This window comes from Aspergillus alliaceus (assembly GCF_009176365.1).
Source record: "Aspergillus alliaceus strain CBS 536.65 unplaced genomic scaffold BDW43scaffold_65, whole genome shotgun sequence".
Classification (NCBI taxonomy): Eukaryota; Fungi; Ascomycota; class Eurotiomycetes; order Eurotiales; family Aspergillaceae; genus Aspergillus; species Aspergillus alliaceus.
Window position 1 is genome coordinate 1 of NW_022474748.1, and position 27,592 is coordinate 27,592.

General features: G+C 44.8%; 7 protein-coding genes across 7 annotated transcripts; 1 reads left to right on the forward strand and 6 right to left on the reverse strand.

Moving 5' to 3' along the window:
* Positions 1-2,685: 2,685 nt before the first annotated feature.
* BDW43DRAFT_291308 (uncharacterized protein) lies at positions 2,686-3,072 on the reverse strand (the record flags this gene model as incomplete). Its single annotated transcript, XM_032043597.1, has 1 exon — positions 2,686-3,072. A coding segment is annotated over one exon (189 nt), but the record flags the coding sequence as incomplete, so codon positions are not given.
* Positions 3,073-5,460: 2,388 nt separating this feature from the next.
* BDW43DRAFT_303886 (UbiD family decarboxylase) lies at positions 5,461-7,054 on the reverse strand (the record flags this gene model as incomplete). The annotated part of the gene is made up of 3 exons (XM_032045497.1): positions 5,461-5,994; positions 6,048-6,162; positions 6,225-7,054. 3 exons carry the CDS (start codon positions 7,052-7,054, stop codon positions 5,461-5,463), a joined length of 1,479 nt encoding a protein of 492 aa, XP_031895232.1.
* A 250-nt stretch (positions 7,055-7,304) lies between these two features.
* On the reverse strand, positions 7,305-8,256 carry BDW43DRAFT_322952 (UbiX family flavin prenyltransferase; the record flags this gene model as incomplete). The annotated part of the gene is made up of 1 exon (XM_032049647.1): positions 7,305-8,256. Exon 1 carries the CDS (start codon positions 7,944-7,946, stop codon positions 7,305-7,307), a length of 642 nt encoding a protein of 213 aa, XP_031895233.1. The 5' UTR covers positions 7,947-8,256.
* A 545-nt stretch (positions 8,257-8,801) lies between these two features.
* BDW43DRAFT_303888 (pyridoxal phosphate-dependent transferase) lies at positions 8,802-10,726 on the reverse strand (the record flags this gene model as incomplete). Its single annotated transcript, XM_032045498.1, has 3 exons — positions 8,802-10,180; positions 10,240-10,447; positions 10,649-10,726. 3 exons carry the CDS (start codon positions 10,724-10,726, stop codon positions 8,802-8,804), a joined length of 1,665 nt encoding a protein of 554 aa, XP_031895234.1.
* Positions 10,727-12,046: 1,320 nt separating this feature from the next.
* Positions 12,047-15,337, forward strand: BDW43DRAFT_322959 (non-ribosomal peptide synthetase; the record flags this gene model as incomplete). The annotated part of the gene is made up of 1 exon (XM_032049648.1): positions 12,047-15,337. One exon carries the CDS (start codon positions 12,047-12,049, stop codon positions 15,248-15,250), a length of 3,204 nt encoding a protein of 1,067 aa, XP_031895235.1. The 3' UTR covers positions 15,251-15,337.
* A 2,778-nt stretch (positions 15,338-18,115) lies between these two features.
* On the reverse strand, positions 18,116-20,384 carry BDW43DRAFT_322961 (glycosyltransferase family 2 protein; the record flags this gene model as incomplete). The annotated part of the gene is made up of 4 exons (XM_032049649.1): positions 18,116-18,397; positions 18,459-18,650; positions 18,703-19,603; positions 19,669-20,384. 4 exons carry the CDS (start codon positions 20,382-20,384, stop codon positions 18,116-18,118), a joined length of 2,091 nt encoding a protein of 696 aa, XP_031895236.1.
* A 3,428-nt stretch (positions 20,385-23,812) lies between these two features.
* Positions 23,813-26,851, reverse strand: BDW43DRAFT_315900 (non-ribosomal peptide synthetase; the record flags this gene model as incomplete). Its single annotated transcript, XM_032048160.1, has 1 exon — positions 23,813-26,851. One exon carries the CDS (start codon positions 26,849-26,851, stop codon positions 23,813-23,815), a length of 3,039 nt encoding a protein of 1,012 aa, XP_031895237.1.
* Positions 26,852-27,592: the final 741 nt, after the last annotated feature.

Below are 27,592 nucleotides of genomic sequence, written 5' to 3' on the forward strand. Positions count from 1 at the left end.
AATATATATACTAATATAAAAGAATATATAAAAATATATAATATCTATTAATATATTAAAATATATAGATATATATCTTATAGAAAATTAGCTCTGCTTCTAATCTCTATAAGGCCTGGAAATATCATAACTATAGATTTTATTATAGAATTATTTTCTAGTAAGTAGTAGAGAAAGATTTATAATATATTATTAATTATAATAGATATACTAATTAAGTATACTATCTATATTCTATATAGTAAAGATATTAATATACTATATCTTATAAAATTAATATATACTATAATAGTCCCTATATTTAGGAACCTGCAATATCTGGTAACTAATAGAGATATAGTATTTATTAGCCACTATTAGATAGCGCTATATAATTATTTAGAAATAAAGTAGAAACTATCTACTATATTCTATCTATAAATAAATAGATAAACTAAGTATCAGAATTAAATACTAGAATATTATCTATATATATATTATAATTTTCTTTAGAATAACTGGGCCTGCTGACTACCAGCAGCGCAGTATATATATAATACTATAATTTATAGTATTACTAAGATAATATCTTTCTATATATTAATAGATTTTATACTAAATCTGTGGATTAATATTAATAATAGACTATTATATATAAAAGCTCTAGAAGTAAAAGAGAGAGTTAATAAACTCTAGTAAATATATAATATAGTAAAGAATATACTTAAGAAATCTAAAACTATAATAGTAATCCAGTATAATAAATATTATATAGATATATAGTTTAAGATAGAAGATAAAGTACTAGTATAGATAAAGAATATCTCTACTATATAATTAAATATTAAATTAGATTACTATTAGTTAAGACTGTTTATAATTATTAATATATAAAAAATATAGTCTTATAAACTAAGACTACTGCTATAATACTATTACTTATACTTAGTTTTCTATATCTTATTATTAAAGCTATATTATTAACAGAAAGATCAGAAGATACAGCCATTATCTATTCTAATTAATAGAGAGAAAAAATAGGAGATAGAATATATCTTAGCAGAAAAATATATCTAATATAGTGAAATGCTATATCTAGTCTAATAGATAAGATATATATCTATAGATAATATCTGGAAACTATTAGAATATATATAAGAAACTCAAGTGTTTAATAAATATTAGTATAAGAAAGAAAAGACTGACTGTACCTAGAGTGCTGATATCTATAAGAGACCTATAAAATAATGACAACACGGATGTAGTTTACCAAGCAGCAGAAATAAATTATATTAAAAAAAAAAAAAATAAACTATAGAAATATCTAAAGGCCGCATCCTAACTATCCTAATCAAAAAACAAAAATACTCTATTCCCTATATCTGCAGGTCAGCTCCAGCGGAGTCTGCTTGGCAGAAGAGGACTTACTTGAAGAGAGAAATAAATATATCTAGTATATACTGGTAGAGAGAGTAGGGACTTATAGGGAATAGAGTGGAAGAAGCCAGTAATCCTAAATCTAGACTACTACTGCCGCGGCGGGCTGTACCAGATACTATATATATAGAATAAACAGTAGTATTAAGGGCATGAACTGCAGCTTTAAGAGCCTTCTTTATTATAACAGTAGACAAAGACTGCTTAAAGCAGTGATATATTACTAATACTATGTCTGCCTGTATAATAGCCTCAGTAAGTACCTACTGTATATATCAGTATAATCCAGTATTAGAGATCAGGAGATATCACTTGCCGGTATATAATAGTAATAATTATTTATATAATAGAAATAGACATAATAATTCTTATAGATTATATAGGCAATACTTATCCCTAATAGAGCTGAACTATAGTGCTAGAGACACTATAAATACTACTCTTTACTATTTTTAGGTAAGGAAATATCTATATTATCTTCTGAAGATAAGAAGACCTTATCTTCTAAAGAGAGAGAGAATAAGAGATCTTTTCTACTTAAAAAAGCTAAAAGCATAATATTATCCCTGCTAAGAGAATCCAGTAGTATAACTACTTTCTCTAAAGAGAGAACTGAAAACAGACTTGATAAAAAGTCTCTAAAAGAAGAAGATATAGAAGAAGATATAGAAAAAGATATAGTAGAGACTAAAGCCTGCTAGTAATATAGATAATAGATATAGTTCTTTTTCTTATATCTATTAGCATAGTAGAGTATATAAGCAGTAGCAGATTAATATTTGGCTATCTATTAAATATACTAGTGAAATCAGTATATATATAAGTCTATAAATAAAGCTAAAAAGAAAGTGAGAAAGAGCTTAATATAGAATATAATTATTAACAGAATAATAGATATAATAGCACTATATCTAATAGCTCAGGAGATCTTAAAATTATAAGATATAGATAATATAATAAGCAGAATAGGATACTATAATCAGAATAATCTAAATATATAGTATAGTACAGAAAACAAGACATTTACTATAGATATAGAAAAGATTAGTAATTAAGAAAAGAAATAAGAAACAGTATATAAGAAATTACTATATAGTAAATAATATCTAATATAAGCAGTGCCTAGATAACAGAATTAGTAAATAGTATAATATAATTATAATATAATATCATTACCTGATATCAAGTAAGTAAATAAAACTGAGCATTTTATACTATAGAGTATACAGCAGGAATTGGGATCAGACCCTATATAATATAACTAACACCCCTATACTTCCTGAAATAAAAAATATAAGGCTATTCCCAAGCATGAAATTATACACTGCTCAGAATCACTAAATACCTATACCACGCGCCTGTAACTAATCCTGCATAAGCCAGGATTCTACACTTGTATAAATGAGCACCTACAAAGCCCTGAGGCCAGGGCTTTCTGAGAGAGAGAAGTAATGTTAGGCGCATCTTATAGCGCCTGTGGGTAATATAGTAGCACATACAGATTATGTGCTATCTATTGCAGTAAAATCTTTACCGCATCCCAATGGCTTCAGAAACCAGTGATCAACCTCTGTATATGGTAGTAGATCGTTCAATAGAAACCCAGTCCTCTGCTCCTGCCACCTGCGGCGCCGTAGCACGCTATTCCCCTACTACCTGCGGCTCCCTGAGCTGCAATTAACATATATATCTAATATAGGGATAATAGTTATTATTTATATTCTCAAATCTAGTTAGTAAGTATTTACTAAGTGATTATAAACTACTTACAGGATAAAAATGACACTTAAACTCAGATATATATATTAGCAATATTTTAAGACAAGTATACCCTTTCTGAAAGAATTTTTTTTTTAAGTGGTAAAGACTATATTTTTAAATACTTAGAAAGTACTTATAAAGTAGTTAGAAAGTACTTAACTGTATATATTTTACTTCTGAATTGTTACAGACCCTTGTCTAGCGCCCTTATCAGAGGCGGAGAATCAAGGCAGAATGATAGGCTGAGGTGACACCAGAGTCAAGGAACACCCACCACGCTATTTATGTCAGACCAAACAGCTGACATCACGTGACGCGCTAAATGGTATACAACCGATCACCAAATAGTATACAAATCAGTATACCGTATACCACGCATATACCACTGGTATACCAACCCAGTTACCACTACACCCCAAAGATGGATATATAAGAACACTCATTCATGTACTTAGTTTAGTTCTTCATGATCAATTACAATTGTTACTTAGGATACATCTTTGGTATCAAGTTAGTAATCGACTCGTTCGCACTTCCTTAACTACTGAGTATACGTACTTAGTAGGCCTGGCCTTTTGGACTTGAGCTATTCGCGTAACATTGTTGTACATCCCTGGACCTCGGATTAGGTCATACTGTTGGATCCTGGACAGGATTATATTGGAATCACTTCGGGTTCACTACTTAGGTAAAGTAGTATCGCAACGCAAGGCAGCTAACACTCATAGAGCTCTTGCCCGAATACCCAGGCGTAACATGAATATCATTTTCAATAAGATTAATATTCTTCTAAATATCCTATATTTATGTCTATATTGTCTCATCTATATAGGTATAATATAATATACAAAGATCTGGCTTTAAATATTCATATATTAAAGTCCCAGAGCATTTCCACATCCACTTTTTAATAGAGCAGTTCAGAAATATTGAGTTAATATTCTTTTTTGCCCCACAGGCACTTGCTTGAGAATATTGTATCTAGTACTAAGTAGTAAATAAGTAGTTAAAAATCACTTAAAAACCACTTGTGAAGTACTTATATCCTGAATTAAATATTCCGCTTTCTCTTGTGATCGGCCATTGACAGCAATAACATAAGAATATCCATTCAAATCAGTCCTTAGATATTCAGGTAGGTCATTTATATATTCAAGATATAATATTTGAAGTAGATTTAATTTTATATTTATTAGTTAAATAAGCGCAGTAGGATTCTAAGTAATTAAGAACTGGTTAATAAATACTTAAAAATAAACTTAGTATTCTCATATCTTCAGTTTGCTCATTATTTTCCTTAATAGCAATGTTATCCCTCTTATCATCCGAATTTGTAAGGAAAGTCTCAGAATCCATAATAAAAACCTATACTTTCAACAAACTAATTCTAAAGTGCTTTAAAAGTAGTTGGTAGGCAGTTGGAAAATTGTTGGGAGACAGACATATGAAGAAGAGGAAATGAAAACGAATTTCATTGTATGGGTAACAGTATTTAAAAGGTTAGACGCCTCGTTGTGTCGCCAAGACCTGTGGGGCGGGCGCGTGGCTTCTGGCAAGGGGCACATGACCTGTGTACTCCGTCGTTGTGGAGATGCGGTAAAACCATTTTATTACGAAGCACATTAGCCCATGGTGGGCAAATGTTCCCGTGATGGGCCATGGTAAAGTAATCAATGACAATCTAGAGATTATCGACTAGCGAGCTCACTCTCAGCATCGATGTTTGGACAAGAAAAGTGGCGGATGGTAGCATATGCTGGACGCAATCTTTACACTGATCCAGGGAGCAAAGAATGTGATCTCCGGTGTGACCTATGATTTGACAGCTGTACGTTACCACTCGATGCGCTGACGAAAGTAAAGGGCCATTTACAGTAAAGATGGCCAAAGTATTGTAGGGTTAAGGCCAGAGCCACTTTATTAACTAAACTAGCCCATTAGTTGGTTAGATAAGGTAACCCTAGCTGCTACGCGGGTTTCTCCTTCTCCCACCGCGATAGAACGCGAGTTAATGCAAGACTTGAACAACTAGAGAATATTATTATGAAGAGGGAAAGAAGCGTATAACATTGATTTGGACGGGAAAACGCAATTGATAGCGGGAACAGGCTACGATATTGAAAGTGTATCAAGTTAGCTAGGAGCCTACAGCTCTCTTATGTGAATGGTCTAGAGGCTAGAGGATAAATGAAGAGATATCATCAATCAATATCGTCTTTACAAGTAAATCTCGAATAGAGGCGTGTCTCAAGTTTCTGGCAGACCTATGTACCCGTGGTGGGACTAGCCATTACGTCCAACCGGCCCCCATATTCGTTTGACATTGGCTTTGACATCCTCAGGGTAAGAATGGGCGAAATCGGCTACCTCCCAGTCGCAGCCTGTGACGTACTCGCTGGGCATCAGAGCATCAGACACTACTTTACCACCTCTCTGAGAATCCCCGTTTCCATGTTTCATGTAGGGTATCAGGGAAAATCCAGGACAATCTTCATAGAAGTACTCATCCATGTTAGGGCGACAGCGTGTTGAGAATGCCCACATGACATCTTTGAAGTCGTACACATCTATATCCTCTCCGACTAGAATCAGACGATGTATGATCAGGCCGACTTTGTGTCTGAACACCAAGTCTCCTATGCGTCTCGAGAAACTCTCCGATGTCGTTCTCATAGAGCGCAGTCGCGACGTATCTATTTGAAGAGCTGCCCAAGTCACCTGAGACTCGAACAATATCATTGCCTCCCGTACGGGGAGGCCATTTGTTTGGCAAAGCTGTTGAATCTCCGCCGCGGTGAGCGGTCCAATCATAGTATGCTGGATCTGTTAGTCTACCGAGCTTCGGATGATAGAAAGCTTGCTGGTCTCACTGTCTCATCGGTGAGTCTCCCTGGGCAAGACACTGGCATGATGGCGTTGTTCCGAAAGGTAATGGTATCTACCCGAGCTTTAAGACCACTCTGACAATCTTCGGGGAAAACATATCTGTAATGTCAAACGTTTATTAAACCGTAGTCCATATCTCTGGTGAGACATTGGGGGCATACCCATGCATTTCGCCAAATGGTCCCTCTGGTAAGGTCTCATCCGGGGAAATGATTCCCTCAAAAACGATCTCGGAAGTGGCCGGGACTAGTAGGTCATTGGTCTCACACCTGACCATGTCAATTCCAAAGCCTGTCAGCGCCCCAACATAGCCAGCCTCACTGAAATAATCCGGAAGAGGCATGCTGGAGGCCATTATAGCAGAAGGGGGAACCCCAAAAGCCAATGCCCAGGGCATGTACTTCCCTTCCACCTTCCAGAGCTCATGTAGTTGCCAAATATGCTGGGGCTTGACAGCATTGATGGTCAGGTGATTTCGGTCTGAAACCAATGCCCTTGAAATTGACCAATTGGTCCATGTTCCATCTGGAGAATTCAGGATGTGCATTCCGAATGTTTGGATGTACTTGCCACCATCAGCACTATGCAGGAGTGGTGCTGGAAGGGCATTGAGATCGAACTGGCCTTCATTCAACACGTTTTCTTTGCAAGGTCCAGTACAGATAATGTTGGGTGGGATTGCTCTGAGGTTTCTGGCGGACAAGATCTTATGCACAATTTCCTTCATGGTGGAAGTTGGTGCTAGCCCTAAATGGCGAGCAAGACGACCAAATCGTTGTTCAGGATTAGAACGGAGCGAGGTGGGCGCCCCGAGGATCTGGAATAGGTGACCGTCTTTTCCCTTAGGCCTTTTCAACAGCGGTGCCTTGTCATTTGTCTCGCACACTTTCCTGATGATCGCACCAACTTCCAAGATCGGGTCAACCTCCATCTCAATTTCCGCCAAGTCGTCGTCCTCTCTCAACGCATCCACAAAGCAGCGAAAGTTCATATGAGGGAGGTCTTGGCTATTGGTATGAGATTGAGGCATGATGATAGCTAGATGATACCAAATGGCAGCTGGGAAGGACGTTTCTACGATTCACGGCAACAGCAGAGACGAGTTGTCTAAGCGAGAATAATGTCCATGGAACTAGTGGTTTATATCCTTCACATCTGTGCCGCTTGCGGCATCCATGATGTCATATATTGCTACCTACAAGTATATCTGGGGTCTCGTCTTTGCCACCTGCATGTATAGGTCATCTAGCTTCAACGAATCCTTGCCAACGCTTGACATTCCCTGTGTCCAGATCGAATAGATCCAATACACGTCCGATTAAATGATCCACAACATCTAACAATTGCGCTGGGTGTGTATAGAATGCTGGAACTGGCGGGAAAATGATGCCTCCACTTTCACTCACAGAGAGCATATTGCGCAGGTGAATAGTGTTGAGGGGCGTTTCTCGAACCACGAGGACCAGCTTACGGCGCTCCTTTAGCATGACATCCGCAGTTCGGGAGATCAGGTCATCGTCAAAACCACAGCTAACGGCCGCAAGGGTCTTCATGCTACAGGGAATGATGATCATACCGTCTGACCGAAAAGAGCCGCTTGCAATGGAAGCCGCCATATCGCTGTTTCTGTACGCGAAGTCCGCTAGGCCGCGTATATTAGATGGATTGTAGTCCGTTTCGTGTTTGCAGGTGGCCTCCGCCCATTTGCTGGTGACAAGATGCGTTTCAACATTAAGCATACGAAGAGCGATCAGCATATGTATGCCTAGAATCGCACCAGTTGCACCAGTCATCGCGATAACGATTCTTTTTCTTGGTTTCGATAACTGCTGGTCAGGTTTAGGGCCACAAGGAGAAGCAGGTTGACTGGTATTATTGCCCATTGTATTGGCTTAATTTCGTAACGCGAAAATACAGCTTGAGGCTAGGATGCCCGTTAGCGAAGAAATTGAACTCAGAACGAAAGAAATCAGGTTGATAAATCCGATGGGAATTGGCATTATTTGGCTCTGTCTGCAGGAAAAATAGGAAATCTAAAACGGGCACAGGTGGGACATGTCTTCATGTGTCGTCATGGTCTACATTTCTTCGATGTCTGGCTAAATCCCTGAGGACTAGGTTCTTCTCTATCACATGTTATCACCACCATTTGGCCAATGAGCTATTCCAACGAGCTAGTCAATGACAACCTAGAAACACACTCCTTCCAAGGAATGGCCGTCCATGGGCCGTTCCTCGCTCAACACCTTCACGTCAGTCTCTCACGTCATCAATGATATAATCCATGCAAATCGGGTCTGGCATAATGAAGAAAGAGGAATGTTCCTTCCGTTTGATGGGTACAATTGGTATCCTGACGGCGGAGGGGAGGCGAAGAAGGGGTATGTCCAGGGTTCTAGGACGTAGGACAGCAAATGTGTAGCGATAAGATTTTTGTTTGCAGGAATGACTAACCGCATTATTCAGCTGCAGGCCAATGACAGGTTATTCATTACTCAAACGGCCATTACAGCTACGAGAAATGCAAAGATTCGTTTCATCTACAATAAAGAACAGTCGCAAACTTTTTTTTGAAGACTATTTAAGTATATCCCCTTCTGCCAACAAATAATAACGGCTATTGAATGTTTCTTTGCTTAGGTTTTTGTTGCACGACATGATTATCATGTTTCCCAGCCTTATGGCCCCTCAAAAATTAAACAAGTTCCTCATTGCCTGCCAAGTGGCTTCCAACTGGATCAGAGGCCCAGTAGCTCATCTGACCACAAAGGTTTTATCTCTGTTTCCAAACTTTCAACCATCTTTGCTGTCTCTGGATTCTCTAAATCGCTTGACAAAAGCCAGTCACTGGTGCGCCTCAACCCAAGTTCATTCCAGACATCATTGATTGCTGTGCAAAATTGGTCCTGCATTTTTTTCGTATGCCCGGGGGTAGGCGTGACTCTCAGTCTCTCTTGACCCGTTGGGACTGACGGGTAATTGATCGCTTGCACGTAAATCTTCCATTTTGCCAGTAATGTCTCTGAAGCTTTTCTTGCCCCTTCGGCGTCGCCGATAAGGATAGGTACCATGTGGGACGAATTAGAGAGCACTGGAATGTCGATATTACAAAGACCTTCTTTGACAGCCCGAACATGTATCTGATGCAGTTTTCGATCATCGTTGGTCTGACGTTGATATTGGATTGATTTTTCGGCTCCCGCTAGGATAGCGGGAGGAAGGGTAGTGGTAAAGATAAAGCCTGGAGCAAGAGAGCGAATGAAATCGATCAAGATAGATTTTCCTGCGATATAGCCCCCAATGCACCCATAGGCTTTTCCTAAGGTCCCTGTGATGATATCGACGCGGTCCATTATAGTTCCACGGTGATTGCCAGCCAGGTGAGCTTCATAGTCAAGGTGCTCGGTTACACCGGCACCACTGGGGCCATACATTCCCACAGCATGTGCCTCATCAAGAAAGGTGATAGCACCGTATTGCTCGGCGAGGTTGCAAATTTCTTCAATGTTGCTGACTGTGCCGCTCATTGAATACACAGACTCAAAAGCAATAATCTTGGGAACATTCTTCGGGACTGTTGCAAGCTTTGTTGCTAGATCTTGGACGTCATTGTGATTGTAAATCACTTTTTTTGCTTTCGAGTGTTGAATACCCTGTATCATCGACGCATGATTCATTCTGTCCGAGAATATCACACAACCAGGCAGTCTGGAGCCGAGAGTTGAGAGGGTTGAATCATTTGCCACGTAGCAAGATGTGAAAAGCAGAGCTGCTTCTTTGCGATGAAGTTCGGCTAGTGTGGTCTCAATTCGCTCCACGTGTTGGTTATGGCCGGAGATATTCCGTGTGCCCCCCGCTCCGGAGCCATACGTGAACAAGGTTTCGCACATGGCATTGAGTACCTCGGGGTTTCGACTCATCCCCAAATAATCATTGGAGCACCATACTGTCACGAGGCTCTGCGGGCACTCCCGGTGAGCTTGCGGGAAGCTCTGGGCAAGGCGATTTATGTTCTTAAAGTAACGATACGACTGGTCTTGTTTTTTTGACTCGATATGTGCGCAGTAGAAAGAAACGTAATCAAAGACATTGGTCTGTTTGTTGAAGTCCATGCGAGCTTTGAACGATGAGAAACTGGAGGCGCAGCACTTTGAGAGAATTTAGCGGATGGCTTACAATTGAAATCCTTTGAATCTGGCTTGAGTTTTCTCTGTGTTGCAGTCGAGGGAGGCCTCGTGTCAGATTCCCTTATGGCAGTTCTCCATAGCTCACGCACAAGAGGCACACTCTGAATTGGACGAATATTAATGCAGGAGCTGAAACCATTCCAATTGATCAGCAATGTGGATTCACTCAGTTCGAATGGGAGAAATATACTAACCACCTCGATCGTAAGCGGAGCAAAGCTGTAGACATTTTGCTTTTCTTGACACCTTTATTTCTATTTTGATGTAAGTGTTCAATCACCCTGATCAATAAATTAGGAGCAGTGATCTGCAAAAGTATACCACTGAACACATCGTATTTATGTTAGGAGAGAGGAAGTTTGGGCATTATCTACTCTTCGCGACAAGTAGGTTAGAACCTCGCTATCCCTGGAGGGCACCGTTAACCGTGCGTTATTCCCTATTCCAGGGAAAGTAAGTCTAGGCCTTGATTTCATTCAATTGCGAGGATGGTAGCTTTGCTTAATGTCCAAAAATTACCGTAGGTGAATCCTCCCCGATCTGCCTTCGTTGGAACAACAGTGCTCACCAAAAATGAATTACCTTTTGTATACGTCAACATATAATCGTCGTGACGATGTAGGAGTTGACATCATGCCGAAATGACTTAAAGTTTTCCAGAATCGTAGATGGAGGACGATATAGGAGTTGCATCATGGCGAAAAGGTCGTAAGTCCCTCGAGCATCTGCTTGCGTTATCTAACCCTGCTCATACCAATGAACAAAAAGCTCGATAGTTTACCTGAATACATGGTTCTAGCACCACCTAAACCTGTTACCTTAAACATAAGGTCGATGGTCTGGGTCAAGAACTCGAAATACCAGCTTCAGTTCCTAAAGCGTTTTGCCATAGTCTCAAGGGACAGACCAGTATTTTTGAAAGTATAATTGGTCTCTCATAGCTTGCTGTAATCAGAGCTAGGCCGGCCTATGTTCCAATGAAAACGTTATACGCTCGGGCTGTATTTGCTAGATATACCCATGAGCTTTGGGGCTAAATAGACCCTTCTACGCTAGATTCTGTTTGCTGCAGATACTCAAAGGCATTGGAGCCAATTACACCTTCGAACAAGTCCAGCCGACTTCAAATCCCGTCCTATCCAGTAATGAACACAAAAAGGAAGATAATGACGGCATGCATTTGCTTCTGGCCCTAAATAATAGAGAATACCAAGTCAGATCAAGTACGTCATGCTATGTCCAGTTGAGCTGGCCGGGAAACATTTGCTGAAAACAGAGTCCCAGGTCTCCTCTCTAATCTATGACTTCAACGGCAACCAGGTGATATCGTACCGCCGGTTATAAGACTTTGGAACACAAGCCACCAATGGACATCTGGGTTTGCTCGTTGCTCGCTGAAAATAGCCATTCCTGAGAGATATCAGCCTGCTAGGACAAATATTGATATTGTTCTTGGCCTGCGTCAAGATCTAGCTTCCTATGCCGGGAACGTCATGATCCGTTGTGGCTTGATGCTTGTGTTTTCCAGGTTCTAAGTCTCTTCCTATGCGTTCTAAGCTCGAATACATCCGGGGATCCGGGGATCCGGGTCCAAAACAAGTTGCGGTTAGTTTTGACGTCTTGACCTACATCATACGACCCAATATATGTCATGATGAAGTGATAAGTCTATTGACATCAGATATAAAGACAGCCCGCATGCTCTGTGGCCAAGTATAGTTTTGGATTACAGATATCAACATTACTGCCTCTACTTTTAAACAAGAATATTGCAATCTAGACCAAGTCCATCGAACATGGAGCATATCATACTGGCTCATGCTCAGCGTACCCCAGATGCTCTGGCCGTCATTGAAGGAACCAGATCTCTCACATACGCCGAGCTTGTCAGAGAAGCAAGTTGGCTATCAAGCAGCCTTCGTGACAGCCGAACCAAAACTTCAACGGAAGACACTATTGGTATTTTGCTCGGCCCAGGTATTAAGCAAGTTGTTGCCCAGCTGGCAGTTCGCTTGGCTGGGGCAATCTGCGTCCCAATGGAGCCTTCTCTGTCTCTTCCTGAACAGCGAATCATACGCATGATGCAAGATGTCGGCGTGAAATATGTCGTAGTGGATGTCGAGGATACCCCCGAAATATCTACATCGGCATTCGTGGAACGTGGATTCAAGCCTGTCAATATATGTATCGGAAGTTGTGAAGAATCAGCACCTATAAAAGGAATAGAGAGGTCCCCACCAGATCGAAGTCATATTCTCTTTACTTCCGGCTCAACTGGCAAACCGAAGCCGGTCCAGATCCTCGCATCAGGGATCTTGCACCTGGCCACCCAGACGCCCGTGACACCACTGAAAGATACAGACCGGGTCGCAGAGTTTAATAACCCCGGATTTGACCTAAGTCTGTTTGAGGTCTGGGCTACATTAATCGCCGGCGCCACGATTGTGGTTATCCCCCGATATATTGCCACAGACCCTAATGGCATGTCATCCTTCATGAAGGACCAAGCCATCAGCGTTATTATAATTACCGCAGCGCTCTTTGAGATCATAGCCTTTGCATCCCCGACCGCGTTTCACTCTTTGCGCCATGTGCTGACGGCCGGGGACGTGGCAAACGTTCATGCCATGAGGAAAATCCTAGTCAGTGATGGTCCTCCGCAGCATCTGTGGAATACGTACGGGCCTACGGAATGCACGACATTGACAACGATGCACGAAGTGACTGTATTAGACACACAACGGGATCGCATCAGCATCGGCCAAGCTGTCGGTGACATGGAGGTATTTCTGCTCGACAAAGAGAACCCCATTGGAGAAGCCGGTCAACAGGGCGAGATTTGTATCGCGGGACCTCAGCAATGCGCAGGATATTGGGGATTAGATGCGGAGAATGCAGCGCGTTTCGTCGACATCCCGCGAGTTAAGCTTCGTGGCCTAGGGCATACGTCAGGTGGGCCAGACGAGAATGACAAAGAAAACGTCCGACTTTATCGAACCGGTGACTTGGCGGAGTGGCTGCCAGAATCCGGCTCTCTGGATTTTGTTGGCCGCGAGGATAACCAGGTCAAGCACAAGGGGTTCCGCATCGAGCTGGGTGAGATAGAACGGACTCTTCACACATTTGATGCGATCCACCGTGCTGTTGTCGTACAACAGCCGCCTCTCTCTGCGAACGACGGGCAAGCACTCGTAGCCTTTGTTGTGGTTGACCCAGACTTGAAGAGTCCTACTGCAGAGGACCTGTTGAACCTGACTAAAAAGCGACTGCCAGGATACATGGTCCCGGATGCCGTGGAGTTCACCTCCAAGCTCCCTCTCACAGCTACCGGTAAAGTTGACAGACTGGAATTGGTGAATTGGCGCGTTCGAAAGCTCAAGGAGGAGATAAACACCCAGACCAATGGATCCGGTCAAACCCTAAATGGCCACCGCCCGAAAACAAATGCGCCCTTGTATGGGAAATCAAGAACAAATGGAAAACAGACAACGGGCAAGAGTATCAAGACAGTACTGCAGAATATCTGGCGCGAAATGCTGAACAAGCCATACATAGGAGATGACGACGACTTCTTCGCCCTAGGCGGCACATCAATCCAAGCTGCAGCGCTGATCGCCCACATTCACGACCAGCTGAACTGCATAGTCACGATGGAAAATCTTACTGGAAACTCACGGCTGCGAGATCTAGTCCAGCTCGTCAAGCCCGAACATGATAATTCTGATCGGCCGGGGCGCCACAAAGCTCCCGATGACAGCAAAACGTGGATGGGAGATATCGACCTGGTGGACGACATCGAAGTCGTACCTTGCTGGGATGCTCCCAACGAGGGACGAGTGTTCCTTACGGGGGCTACTGGGTTCGTGGGCGCGCACCTGCTCTGCCAGCTGATGAAGCGGCCAACGGTCAAGCAGATAGCATGTTTAGTGCGATCGAAGGACGGCGTGTCGGCAGCGACGCGCGTGCGGCAGAATCTAGAGCGGTACAGCGTATGGCCAGCATCCCCCGAGTACACACAGAAGCTCCTCTTCATTGAGGGGGATATCTCAGATCGAACATTGGGTCTCGGGGCGGATAAATTCGCGTGGTTCGCAAATTGGGCGTCGGTAATCTTCCACCTCGGCGCAAAGGTTAATTTCTGCGAGTCCTACCGTGACCACCGCAGACCCAATGTCGTCGGCACCTCCAATATGCTCCGATTAGTGGCCGCCGGACGCTACAAAGCGTTCCACTATATGTCGACAATCGATGTGTGGGGGACGACGGGGTGCACGCTAGGGACAGAGGCCGTCTACGAGGACGGACCGTTGCAGCCGCATATCCAAGCAGTCCGGTATGACCTAGGATACGCGCAGAGCCAGTGGACGGCGGAATCGATGGTGCGGCGAATGCGCGATCGCGGGCTGCCAATTGCTATTTACCGACCGGGTTTCGTGATTGGGAACCCGGACACGGGCAGCAGCAATCCCTCAGATTTCGTGTCGCGGCTGCTAGTGGGCAGCATCCAGATGGGGACATGGCCGCGCCTCATTCAACGCTTGGAGTACGTGACTGTGGACTACGTGGTAAACGCGTTGCTACATATTGCTTCTGACAACGCCAACCTCGGCCGCTCCTACAGCTTAGTTGCTCCAGATCAGGTCGACTCCGTCACAGTGGAAGACACGTGTCGGGTGCTCAACGATGCCGGGTATCCAGTGCGGCTGGTCGACTATGATGACTGGGTCGCGCAGGTGGATGCTGAGCAGCGACCAGATGGCCCCCTGGCGCCGCTGCTCCCCAATTTCCAGGAACTGGTGCTGGGACCGTTGACGCGTTGGACGTGCAGTCAGTACTCGCCGTGGTATCGCGCGGATCAAGCCAAAGAGGCGCTTCGAGATCGGCCAGATATCGCATATCGTAAGTTGGATGGGGAGATGGTGCGGCGCTTCATCAAGTTTTGGAATGAAAAGGGTTTTTATAATGTGGAGGTGCCTCCAATTGAACAACGTCGAATGTAACTTTATGACAGGGTTGGCGCGAGATATAAGGACTATAATGGCCAGTCTTCCTGGGCCGATAGCTCCCAATAGCTACCAACGAGCATGTGGATGCGCCAGAAGCAGCGTGCATAAAGGTCCGTTGATAGGGAAATTTTATCCTTTTCCTCTAGCATCACATATAAATGACTGCATTGCGAAATGCTCTAAGGAAATGTGTACTCACTAGATTCGGCTTGGAGAACCAAACCGAAACTGAGGCTACTGATGTTGATCGCAACTGTTGTAGCTTGCGGTTCGCTCGCGCTGGCCCATCAAGGTCGACGAAGAGACACTTGTCCGGTAGAGCATGTGGTTATTCAACCCCGTGATTCGCACTCACCCATTTTTAAAATCATTATAGCCGAACTACAACATAGGGTTTGGGCCGTGCGTAACTATCAAGGGGAAATAGCTTTCACCACCGACAATATCAGTTTTGCGCGAAATATCTTCAATGCATATGTAACACGCAATTTTAAGTTCTCCCGACCATTCCACGGCCAGGAGCACCTGGACTCGTTCTCAAACAAGGATCAGCTGTCTTTCAATCCTTCATCATGTGATCATTTCCAATAAAGCTATTATGCTCTTAATAGAACCACAGAGTGTCATAATACACCCGCCTTTACTTTCCGTCGGTTATGGATCGACCCTGGGCCCTAAAGGAAGTCAACTCTCTTCGCAGGTGGAAGCATACAATTGTCTGTTGAGGCAAAAGGAGTGACTCTGAAGACTTACCTCTTCTGAAGTCTCATCGAATTCATTTTCCCCAAACATGCCGGAGTGTTCTAAATACAAAGATACGGATTAGGTTACTCCCCATCAGGCATAAGATGATTGAAATTACTTGCGTTGAATTTGGCGTCCTTCGAAATTAACTTGATATGCAGCAGAGGGGACGAGTTAGTGACTGCAACATCTTACCAGGACACGCGCCCCGAAAAAGGTACACGCTAATAGGTGTGGCAACTTGACTAGTCGGTCCCTTCCTGGTAATAGATGAGTACGCGTTGGTTCTTTGTTAAGTTTTACGGTTAGTCCGGGGAGTGGGCATTCCAACGGAGAGAACTAAGTAGTAGGAAAACCACATGAGCGACTCAGTCATCGTATAGAAACAAGAGATGCACACTTGTGACTCCTATGTTGTGTTTCAAAGTAAGCCCGTTACTAGTGGGCATGGTTGTTATGGTTAAACGCCTTGATATCCTGGTATGTGATGCGCTTTGGCAATCTACATACACCCACCACCGCAGTAATCACGTATGGTTTATGGCTCCTGATTGAGTGCTCATGGAACAATGTACTCAGGATCTGTTAGCCATAAGGAGGTAATATGTGTCTAAGTATGACTGATAATCGCGCTCTCATACCCATTATGACAGGCTAAGATACGCGGGGTCCGTAGACTCAACAGTATCATCGCTGATTCCATTCGACGCTGGTCTCTTATTTGGCATCCCAGGATTTTCAAAGACCGCAAACCTACTCTCCATTTACCCCCCTCCCCCAAAACTAAATGGGTCAAACTCATAATCGGTTCCCCTTTTAGAGCATATTACTTTTCGCGGCTCACTCGAATGTCTCCCTCTGGCGGTAGCCTCAAAGGCGACTGAATTTCTGACTGTTCAGAGTAAACTTCTGAGAACACATATTCATCATCAGGTCCTGAATGGTCTTTTCGTTGAGAGACCCCCGGCGATAGTGGCAGATGTCTCTAGCGCTGTTGAGTAGTCGTTGAACAGCTGCACCAGTGGCTGGCACAGAGAGTACATCGCGTGCGAGACAGCAGTGGACAGGATAGTTGTGCCCATGCTCTTTCCAGTACGCCCAAGTTGTAAGCGGTATAATGCTTGGATAAGTTAATCATCGACCTTAACAGAACCACGGCGGATGAAGCTCTCACCTTCCTGAAGGTATCGATCCACCTCGCCCTTCTTTGCTAGACAAAGAGGTGCCCGATGGCACAAGCAGCTGATCTAACTCCGACGCCTGGTTCTGGGACTGATGCCTTGTGTACAGAAAAGATAATCAGGAATCTGTTGTTGGTATGGAGGAACCCCTTCCTCAGGTAATCACGAAAATGTCTGTCTCGCTATGAACTTTAAAAAAAAATTCTTTGCCATTAAATGCGAGAGTTTATACTTGGGGCAATCATTGTCCCCGTGGGGTACAAGAGTCCCTAGTCACGGTAAGTTTTGTCATGATAACCTTTAAGCTTCTGTTTCGCCGCAAGGCAAGGCGTCGTACATAGCCATCTTCCACGGCCCCATCTTCCTATCCAAACTCTGGCTCGACCTTTTAATATGTTCCAGGAACTTCCTGAAGACCAGAAACACCGTGGATGGTCACATCCCTTGATTTCATAAGGGCCATCGTGAATTGAAAGGAAGGTTTTGTATGTTGGAGAAGATAATCGATTGATCGTCACTCAACATCGTTGATTTTGAACTGGGTATATCATGATCCCTGCAATACCGGTCAGAACAATCCCCAAAATGCTAGCAACATGTTTCTCGCAACTGATGAGCCTTGTCCTTGAACTGGGCTAGATGGGAGCGGTGACGTCCTTGTATCTTCTTCGCGCATCTAATCACTGCGCTGTGAGCTGCACAATGTTTTCTTGAAAATGTTGCTACTCTTTGCACAAGTGCTGCGTTCCTTTTGATTCGACTTCATCCCCTTAGCCCCGCTTATTCCTACTCTGCTCCTTTTGCTGGAATTCGACCCGCTGAGTACGGAGATCGTATATGCAGTGGGACATCAGATTTATTTTCAACCGATCTTATTCTATAAGGGGTTTACTCAGTATTCTAGACATATATACCGACCGAGGATGCAAGCAGGTCAAACAGAAGGATATCTCTCTGCTCGCAACTCGGAAATGAAATGGCCTCTATTATGTACAGTAGCATCGACGTCGACGGTTCTCACGGTCAGGCTCCTCCCCAGGCCCTTTGGCATTTCCCCTGGGCTGTCCGTCATTTCTTCCAATTTCAACAACATTCCAACCGCCTTGTGGTCCTCAGTAAGCTTCGGGTGACGTTGGGTAAAATATCGGGCATATTTGACCAGCGACCAGTAACAGCTGGCGACGTTGGTCAAGGTCATAAGGAGTTTGTATGGCATCTTCTCCAGTCAGTACCATGCAAAGAACACTAATATACGAGCAAAGGCGACGGCAGCGTACATAATACCCAATGACAACCTTCCAGCAAATCCGCTCTTTCTTCAGACGCAAATGGACCTCGTTGAATATAATGACGTGAAGTAAATAGAGCCCTAATGTCGACATTATGAGGACAATACAGAATTCGGGTCGTACAATGAACGATATTGGCAGGGTAAATGGCGTGATGATGTACAGAATCGTCTCGTATATCTGTCTAGTCAGTATCGTGTCAAGCGCGGCGTAATCAATCAAAAGTGCATACCTCTTGAATGACCAAGAGCTTTGTCGCGAATTCCCACCGACCCAGCTTCCACGATGCAAAGAGGTACGAGAGGTTATACCACAAGCCATTGGCAACAAAAAAGTTCCACCGTAGGAAGCGCTGCTTGAAGACCGTGGGCTCGCCAAATCCGCCTCGGTCTTCGTCGATTTCGCCAAACAGCACAGAGGCGGGTGTCGTGGTCTCCACGAAGACTGCGCTACACATCTGGATCCTGCCCCCTAGGCGCCGACAGCTATCACCCAAAAACCAGTCCTCGCTAATGGAAAAGCCGGGATGATTGTGGAGGGTCCGCTTCAGAAACGTCCGTTCCCACAGTGAGATGGCCCCGTGGGGGAATGTAGCGCTGCCGATGCGCCCCGCAAAGCACCGGGTCAGGCCGGACAGTTTGTACTCGAGGTCTTGTGCTTGCTGGCAATACGATCCGCGCGAGGAATCGGGTCCGACGGATTTGATCGTGTAGCCGATGCAGCGGACTTCTTCGTTGAGGCGGGACACGACCACGGAGAAGTTGGGCGGGAGGATGCAATCGTCATCGATCAAGAGGACGTTTCGAAAGTCTTTGACAGCGTAGCAACCGATGAATATCGCAATAATCTTTGACCCCACAGGTGACCATATGTGATTGACTCCGTAGCTGCGGCAGATCTCCTCGGTGTTGTCTAGCGGTTGGGACGAGTTCCCGTTGGCAACAACATAGATATGCGACGCCGGGAAGATTTGGAGCGCGGCCTCGAGCGTTCTGCCGATGATGGGAGCCGATCTGTAACAGGGGATCAGGAGCGCAGTTTCCGTGGGGTTTGGAGCAATCCGGCGCTGTTGGAAGAACTCTGGTCCAGGGGAGGTTTCCTCGAATGTGGCAAGTAGGGGGGTATACGAATAGCTACCGTTGTCCGACTGTGAGCCATTGTTCATTGAATTGCGCCTTCGCGTCTCAGGAAAACTTACAACACGAGAAGACCGATGACAATCGCCCAGCCGCCCTGAAAGACTGTTTTTTTCTGCATGACCCAGTGAAGCCACCAAACTGCCCCATTCCACAGAGGTACACCGATCAGAACAAAGTATACGAATAGTATGAGGACCGTGTATACTGTATACTCGAATAGCAGCCGACGCCAGTATCTTCGCTGATGCTTGATCTTAATGAGGGAGGCCCTGTTGTACAGACTTCGGATGCTGCCTTTTTGCATGCCGCGTGGCGTGCTCCTTAGGGATTGGCCTACCGGGAGCGAGTTCCGATAGCTAAACCTGTTGTGTGTGCGTGGGTGAAGGGACGCTCGAGTATACTGACAGCTCTGAAAATCCTGCGACGACTCTGCATCGTATGAAATGTAAACAGGATCTTTGCGAGAGATCGATCCGGTACAGGGGCTGGATGGATTGTCGTTCGTCTTGCTGTTTTCTGCGAGAGATACATCTTCCCTTCCTCCTTCAGCGGCGAATGTCTGGTTAGGACGACCATATTGTGTCGTGGCCTGATATGCTCCACGATCTGACCAGCTTATAATTGACACTCTCTTCTTGGGAACATGAATATCACACTCGCCTGTGGGAAACCTTTGGTGATTGCAATGATCCTGGTCGTCTGTCGCAGAGACCGACGCCAACAGCTTGTCCGGAACATATATCTCCGCGATGCTCCCGTTCGCACTTGTGAGCATTTTTTTTTCTTAGTGTTTGTATATAAGACTTCGCAAAAGCCGCATCATTTAGGTTTGAAACTTTCTGAGGAAGATTGAGGTCACGGGAATGCAAGAGATCCGCCCTTCTTCAGGGACTTGACATTATTTATATGGCTGGTCTAGAGATATGCAAGGGGCGGTCCCACAGAGCTTCGGGCCGCCAATAGTTGACATATTTCAATGTGGATATATCTTCTGTATAGTACCCGCGTAGCTTCTCAATCTAACATTCCTGTCACCTTTTCGCTGGACTCTATCCCCAAGATTGGCAATATGATAGTTAGAACAATGTAGCCTCCACAAGCTCAGTGTGGTTTACAACAAAGAAAGGGCCATGGCACTGCTTGCTGGGATGGGATAGGACTTTGTAGGGATACTCAAAAAAATGACTTTCCAGACCTTCTGGGAGGTCTCTCTCCAGCACTCTGATGGTGTTGCATCATGCATAAGCATCGACAAGCCGTCCCGCTGGTTGGGTGGATGCTAATTCCACTCACAGTGACACATAGTTCTAGCTTTGGCTATTAGGCTTCAACCATAGCAGAAGGGTAAGTAAGCCTTTTAACACCTTACACTGATGTCGGTACTCCCTTTTCCGGTTGACTTTCTCACCACAGCGCAGTTCACTGTTGACTCTCGTATTTGACAGACCAGAATAGAACGGCAAAACATCACACTGCTCATAACTCTATGTCAACATCGTGTCAAACCTGATCAATAAGGCCGACGACTACAAGTTTTACACTGAGCCAGTTGCCTCGTCTCTATTAAACGAGCCCGTACGTAACACTTGAATGTGCCCGGTCACACCCTCTTCTACCATCAATCAATCCCTCTGGCAAGGGATTTACGCCAAGGGTGTACAGGATTGCGCTTTGACACTGCCCCGGCTTGTAAGTCCCCCGGCCCCGCTGCAGTGGAATGATTGTGCGCCCGTACAGCATCTCAGGTTTGCACTCGCCACTCGGGGATTATTTTGATGGTTGAGCGCCCTAGTGCCCTTTCCTTTTTCCCGCACATTGAATAGAATTCTAGTGCTGGGTTGTACAGGAATCGAGTCGAATCTGCCGGTTGCCATGGACATTTGGTCTGTGCACTTGGTGCTGAGACATCGTGTGTTGGTACTCCATACCTCATCCCGTCCAACGGCGAACTATTTACAAAGGATCACATTCTTTTTCTATCCACACCGGCCGCGGCTAGAATGGAAATACCAAATACCTTAGATATTGAATACTCGTATAGTAAGGATATCAAACACTAAAATAGACATTAATCCTTATGCACTAAATTAGTACCCTTTATAGTTAGAATTTAGAGGTATATAGACAATATAGGGCGGTACCCTGCCACTAGTGCTGCATTCATATCAAGATACGTAGGTAGCCAATATCCTACTATAAGCACTCAATATATCAACTATTTATGAAATTTAACATTGATACTACTCCGTATATAAGCATTTAATGATTTAAATATACTCTATCCTAATGTGGTTTGATATCCGTGGGGCTGGTAACATTTTAATACTAGAAGGCAACAGTAAGAAAGTGATGTGCGCGTTTGTCCAAAAATGTCCCCCGCAGGAAGGGAAGAGGTATGTCAAGCCAGCTGGGCAATGGCTAGTGTACGAACATGTCCAGGCACAGAGACAATCAATAGCGGGCGTTTGGCAAGGTTACTGGATTGAGTATATTCTGCTTTTTGGGGACGTGTCTGATTTATTCTTACGTAGCTGTCACTGACACCATCTGGGCGTTTTCTTTCCCCGACGGATGCTCGTTGACTCGAGACACTGACCTCCGGATCCGCTGTTGCAAAGTGACAACTAGACCACGACAGACCTGCAGCCAGGCGTAAACGAAGGCTATTTCGCTCAGATGTCACCCATCGTGGAATATTAGAGAAGTAGGTGTGCCTTGCAGTTCGAAGGATAAAGAAATGAACTTAATTCTAGTGGAAGACAGTATACAGAGCACTTTCTTCTATCCGAATATGAGGAAATACAAACCAGATAATCTTCATCATTGCCGCCATCTCCCATATGGACTCTACTTGACGGCAGTGATGGTACATCAATGTCCAAAAAATGTCAACGGGGAAGCGCGGGAAAGCACAGAATTCGTAGCAACTCTTCAAGGAATGGACCCTAACCCTAATCCAGGATTCCGAAATTGTTGAAGCGGATATAATAGTCAAATTACCCAGAGCCCAATAACGTCCTGATGAGGACCCCCGAGAGTTCCATGTCTACCTGGACTCCCTGGAGAAACTCTTCCCGCGACAAAACAAGAAACAGAGGGCCGTATCCTGCTTCGGCAGCCTTACGCCAGAGCTACACACTTACATCCAAGAACATCTCCTTAAACTACCTGAAACTCGCCTTGAGATGGTGTCACAAGCCTCAAAATATTATTCCTTTCTGCAGAATCGACAGGGACGAAAAAGGATCCTCAAGAAAGGAAGCCTCAAGAAGGCAACCCAACACGTTTCCGCAACTGTTTCGACAACACCTCGAAGCCTCGACGAAACAAGCTCGGCAAGGACGGTAATCCTTTGAAGATCTGGAAACTGCCCGCATTGCTGAGAGTGAGAATAACTGCAAATCGCAAGCTCCAAGCTTATTCACCGCATTTGGTTGATACCAAAAACGAAAGTAAGGACATCCGCCACTTGGGAGTCAACAGGTAAATATGTATACTCGCGATCTATGTCTGTGGGAGTATTCTCATTCTCCAATTGCCGATTTTATACCGACAGTGGCCGATTCGCTAAAACCAAAAACCCTTTCTTGTCGAGGACAAACGGACCAAGTCCGGGGAGCAAGGTCGCGAAGAAAGTTCGTCCGTAGCTTGATATTAGATTGGGTGTCTATCCATGTATCTGAAGCATAGTACCCTGACTCTGTTCTATGCTCTAGCAGGTTTACTGCCCTCGTAGCTCTTGATGGCTAGGGCGTCTCCATATGCTCCGTATCGGCCTCAATCGCTTATTACGGTGTATTGACCCATAACCCATTTGTGGTACACAACACTTTTATAACCTATAGTGAGCGCTTATATTGTATAGCTCACCATTGAGAGCAGAAAATCAAATGTCATGATGGGCCACTAACCTTACGCTGTAGATTGGGCTGCGAACAGCGACAGCAACCATGCGCACTGTGTCGGCAAGTCGACGGGGGAACAGGGTGAACTGTTTGCACACACACTTTGATGTAATCTGTAAACTGCTACAAGCAAGCAGGGCACTGTACATATCGTCAATATAATTGAGTGGACGCGACACTTGACAGAGAATATTAGGTGGAATTTGTGCAGTGTACAGTAAAAATTCCATAGATACTGAGCCCTTGTGAATTATTCCTATCTTGGCTGCTATCTCTCATTATATCCTCCTATTGACACCTAGTTATGTATACCTGCCACCTCGTAGAATCCCTTCCGGCGCCAAAACTCGAGGAACATGCCCAGCATTCTGGAATCGAAAGGTACATATTGAATATCTGGCATATCTTTCAGTGCGCCCACCGTATTCGAGCTGTCATAGTGCGGTGTGTTCCTACTGGTCTCAAACCGGGAGAGACCGTTCAACACTGGTTCTTGCAACAACGGCATGACTGGCAATAAGGGATTATCCATGTCATCGGTCATTTGAAGCATACGAACCCAGTCCCAATATGGAATATGTTTCAATGGGTATCCAACACCGCCAATGACCTCTACAGTCTTCTCGAGATTCACAGAGTCCTTGGGGTCAGGAGCAACCAGGCTGTATGATTTGCCGAGATTTTGGTTCTGAGAGGCGATGTGCAACGTAGTGTTGACCACATAGTCAATGGTCACATATTCCATACGCTGTTTTGGAAGAATTGGGAATGCGCCCAATCGAATACTTCCAATCATCAAGCGAGCGAAAAAGTCATCAGGGTTCCCAGCCCCTGTAGAAGAATCACCGATTATAAATCCCGGCCGATAGATGGCAGTCTGGAGTCCACAGTCACGGGCTCGGCGCACTATCTGCTCTGATACCCATTTGCTTTGGGCATATCCGATATCAAACGGTAAACCCCGCACATGGTTCTCAAGAGGCTCATCTTCTAGACATCTGCGAGTTCCAAATACCAAGCCAGTCCGGCCCCACGCGTCAATGCTGGACATGTGATGAAATGATTTCCGCCGTCCGCTAGCAGCCAAATTTATCATATTCTTTGTTCCACGGATATTTGATTCCCAGTGGGCCTTATAAGGCTCACTAAAGTTCACCTTGGCGGCCAGATGGAAGACAGCGCTTGCCCACTTTGCTAACCAATCATACTGCGCTGGTGGGAGCCCGAGTAGATCGTCAGAGATGTCACCACTCAGAACCCTCAATTTATGCATATGGGGCGCCGACGCATCCCAGAGGTCATAGCGCTCCAATGTCGCCTGCACCCTGTCTCCAGCCTCCACACCACTTTTAGCGCGTGCAATGCACACAATTTCTTTGACAGTAGACATCTGTAGAAATCGGCTGAGGAAGTTCACGCCAACAAACCCAGTAACACCTGATACAAAGACTCTTCCTTCATCATCAGCTTGCCAGTCAGGGGCAGCAAACAAACTATCAGCAAGCTTGGAATCTTCAATCCATTTTTCTGCCTCATCTGGTGCATCTCCCCCCTCTGCATATTCGTCGAGGTATTTGACCAAATCTGCAAGACATGAATTTTCGTGAAGGGACCGCATGGAGATTATTTTGCCTAATTGTTCTCTCAATTTCCCTATCAAGGCGGCAGACTTGAGGGAAGTTCCTCCAAGTGCAAAAAAGTCGTCATTATCGTTAAAAGTATCCTTGTGCAGTAGAGATGACCATAGTTGCTTAATAGCACTCGCAGTGTCGTTACTAGGTCCATTGGCCAAATCTCCATCCGTTGATTTCTGCTTCTCTCGTCTCTTCCAGTATTGCTGTTCCAGTGCTCTCCGGTCTACCTTATTATGCTCCGTCAAGGGGAACTCCGGACAGAAGACATAATCTTTTGTAACCATATAAGACGGCAGTCTCTGCTGCAGGTAATCAGAGAGTTTCCGTGCATTAATGGTATTGGCAACAGCAGGGACGATGAATGCGACGAGAAATGGCTCCTCTTCTTCGTCGCTCGAGTCAATCTGCCGTACAACAGCTCCAGACAACCAGCCGCTTGCCATGAGTGTTTGTTCGATCTCTCCCAATTCTACTCTGAATCCGCCTTGTTTGACTTGAAGATCCGCACGGCCAAGGAACTCGAGAACATCGGGGTTAGCGTCGCGCCACATCGCTAGATCACCGGTCCGATAGTACTTGATCCCATCAAACGTGACGAATTGCTTTTGGTTCTCTTCTGGGCGGTTGATATAGCCCAGAGTCAAGCCAGGTCCTCCGAGAAGTATCTCACCTACTTGTCCAGGCTTCAAAATCACATTCAGATTTTCGTCCACAAGACGCAACTCTGTGTTCCCAACTGGCTTGCCAATAGCGATTGAGCGGTGCTGAAATTCTTCAGCGTTGACTTCATGAACTGTAGAATACGTGGTTGTTTCTGTCGGGCCGTACGTGTTCCACAGATGTTCTGGTGCCCAGGTTGATTCAAAGATTTTTTGCATGGCAGCTGCACTGGGAACATCTCCTGCACTGAGAAGATGGCGAACACCGCGAAAGGCATTTGGGCAAGTATGCCCGATAATGGAGAACAGGGCTGCTGTTAAGAAAACTATCGAGACTTTCTCCGTGACAAATTCTCGGAACATGAAAGGATCCGCAACCACCACACGGGGCATGGGGATCATCGCTGCGCCAGCAACAAGTGCAGAAAATACTTCAAAAATAGAAATATCAAAGCCAGGACTGTTTATGAGGGCAACACGGTCGGAATCTCTCAGAGGCGTAATAGGCGTATTAGTGACTAAATGAAGGACGGCTCTCTCAGGAATCTGAACAGCCTTTGGCTTTCCACTTGATCCAGATGTAAAGAGGATGTGGCTGCGGTATTCGTGAGGTTCGTCGTGCTGTGACACGCCATTAACTTGACCATCCTCTTGCGCATCCGACTCGTATTCAAGGCTAGAATGTCCTGAGATAGGTATCAAGGTAAATTCAGTGCCATCAGCGATGTTGTTCCTATCTGACAGGACATATTTGGCCCCAATATCGTTGAGCATATCAATTAGACGAAACCTGGGAAGAGACAGCCCCATTGGAACGCAGGTCAGCCCAGCTCTAATGACTGCAAGCTGAGCAATGACTAGTTTCGAGTTTATTTCTTCCAAGATACAAATCGGCTCTTCAGCATTCAATCGAAGCCCTTTCAGAACCGAAGCCAGCTTGTCAACTTCAGTCTCCAGATCCTTGTATGTCAGCCTTTGAGAATCATCTTCCACAGCAATGGAGTCGGGCTTTTGACTGGCGTGAGTGGAGAGATAATGGTCCATATTGACAGGTAAAATAGTTAATGGCCGTAACTAACAAGGGACCAAAGCAAATGAGATATAGCACAATCAATCTTGACACAGTGAAGCCTTGGTTTCTGATCTGTGCGTGGCCAACGCCATTTTGAACGATTTGGATTGGGTCCAGGCATCCACCATTTATACTTATTACCCGCCTCATGCCACAGTATACATCCAAGAAGGAATTCAAGGTTTCTGCGAGCAGCACTTGATGAGAACTACAATGGCATGCGGATCATCATATGTGGCAATTGTGCATCACAGCTACGTCTACCCAGCGAATCTTGCTTTGCGTTTGAGGAAACACTACTCCAACGGTTTTGACTTTGCAGGTTGATCGTATCATGGCAGAACTTGAGAGCTTAGCCTTTGGAAAACACGCAGCGCACAGAGAATGAATCATATCCCACGATATTCAAGGTTCCGCTGGCTGTGAAGTTGTCCACTAAGATTGAGGTTCTACGACCCCAAAGGCTAACAGAAAGTGTAATAAGCATCGCTTCTAAAAATGACTTCGTGTTCCGATATCCTGAAGGACTGTGGCGGCTGTGAAACTCTATTGCTAAGACACGTATCGTCCATCTGCAGCAAATTTTAGTAATTACCTCCGTCATATCATTGATAGTTAGGTCTCTGTATGTGCTCCATAATGGTAGGTAGATGGCACGGCAAAAGTTCGAATCCATGGTTTGTACCGCTATCCACTAGCCGCAGATCCGACAG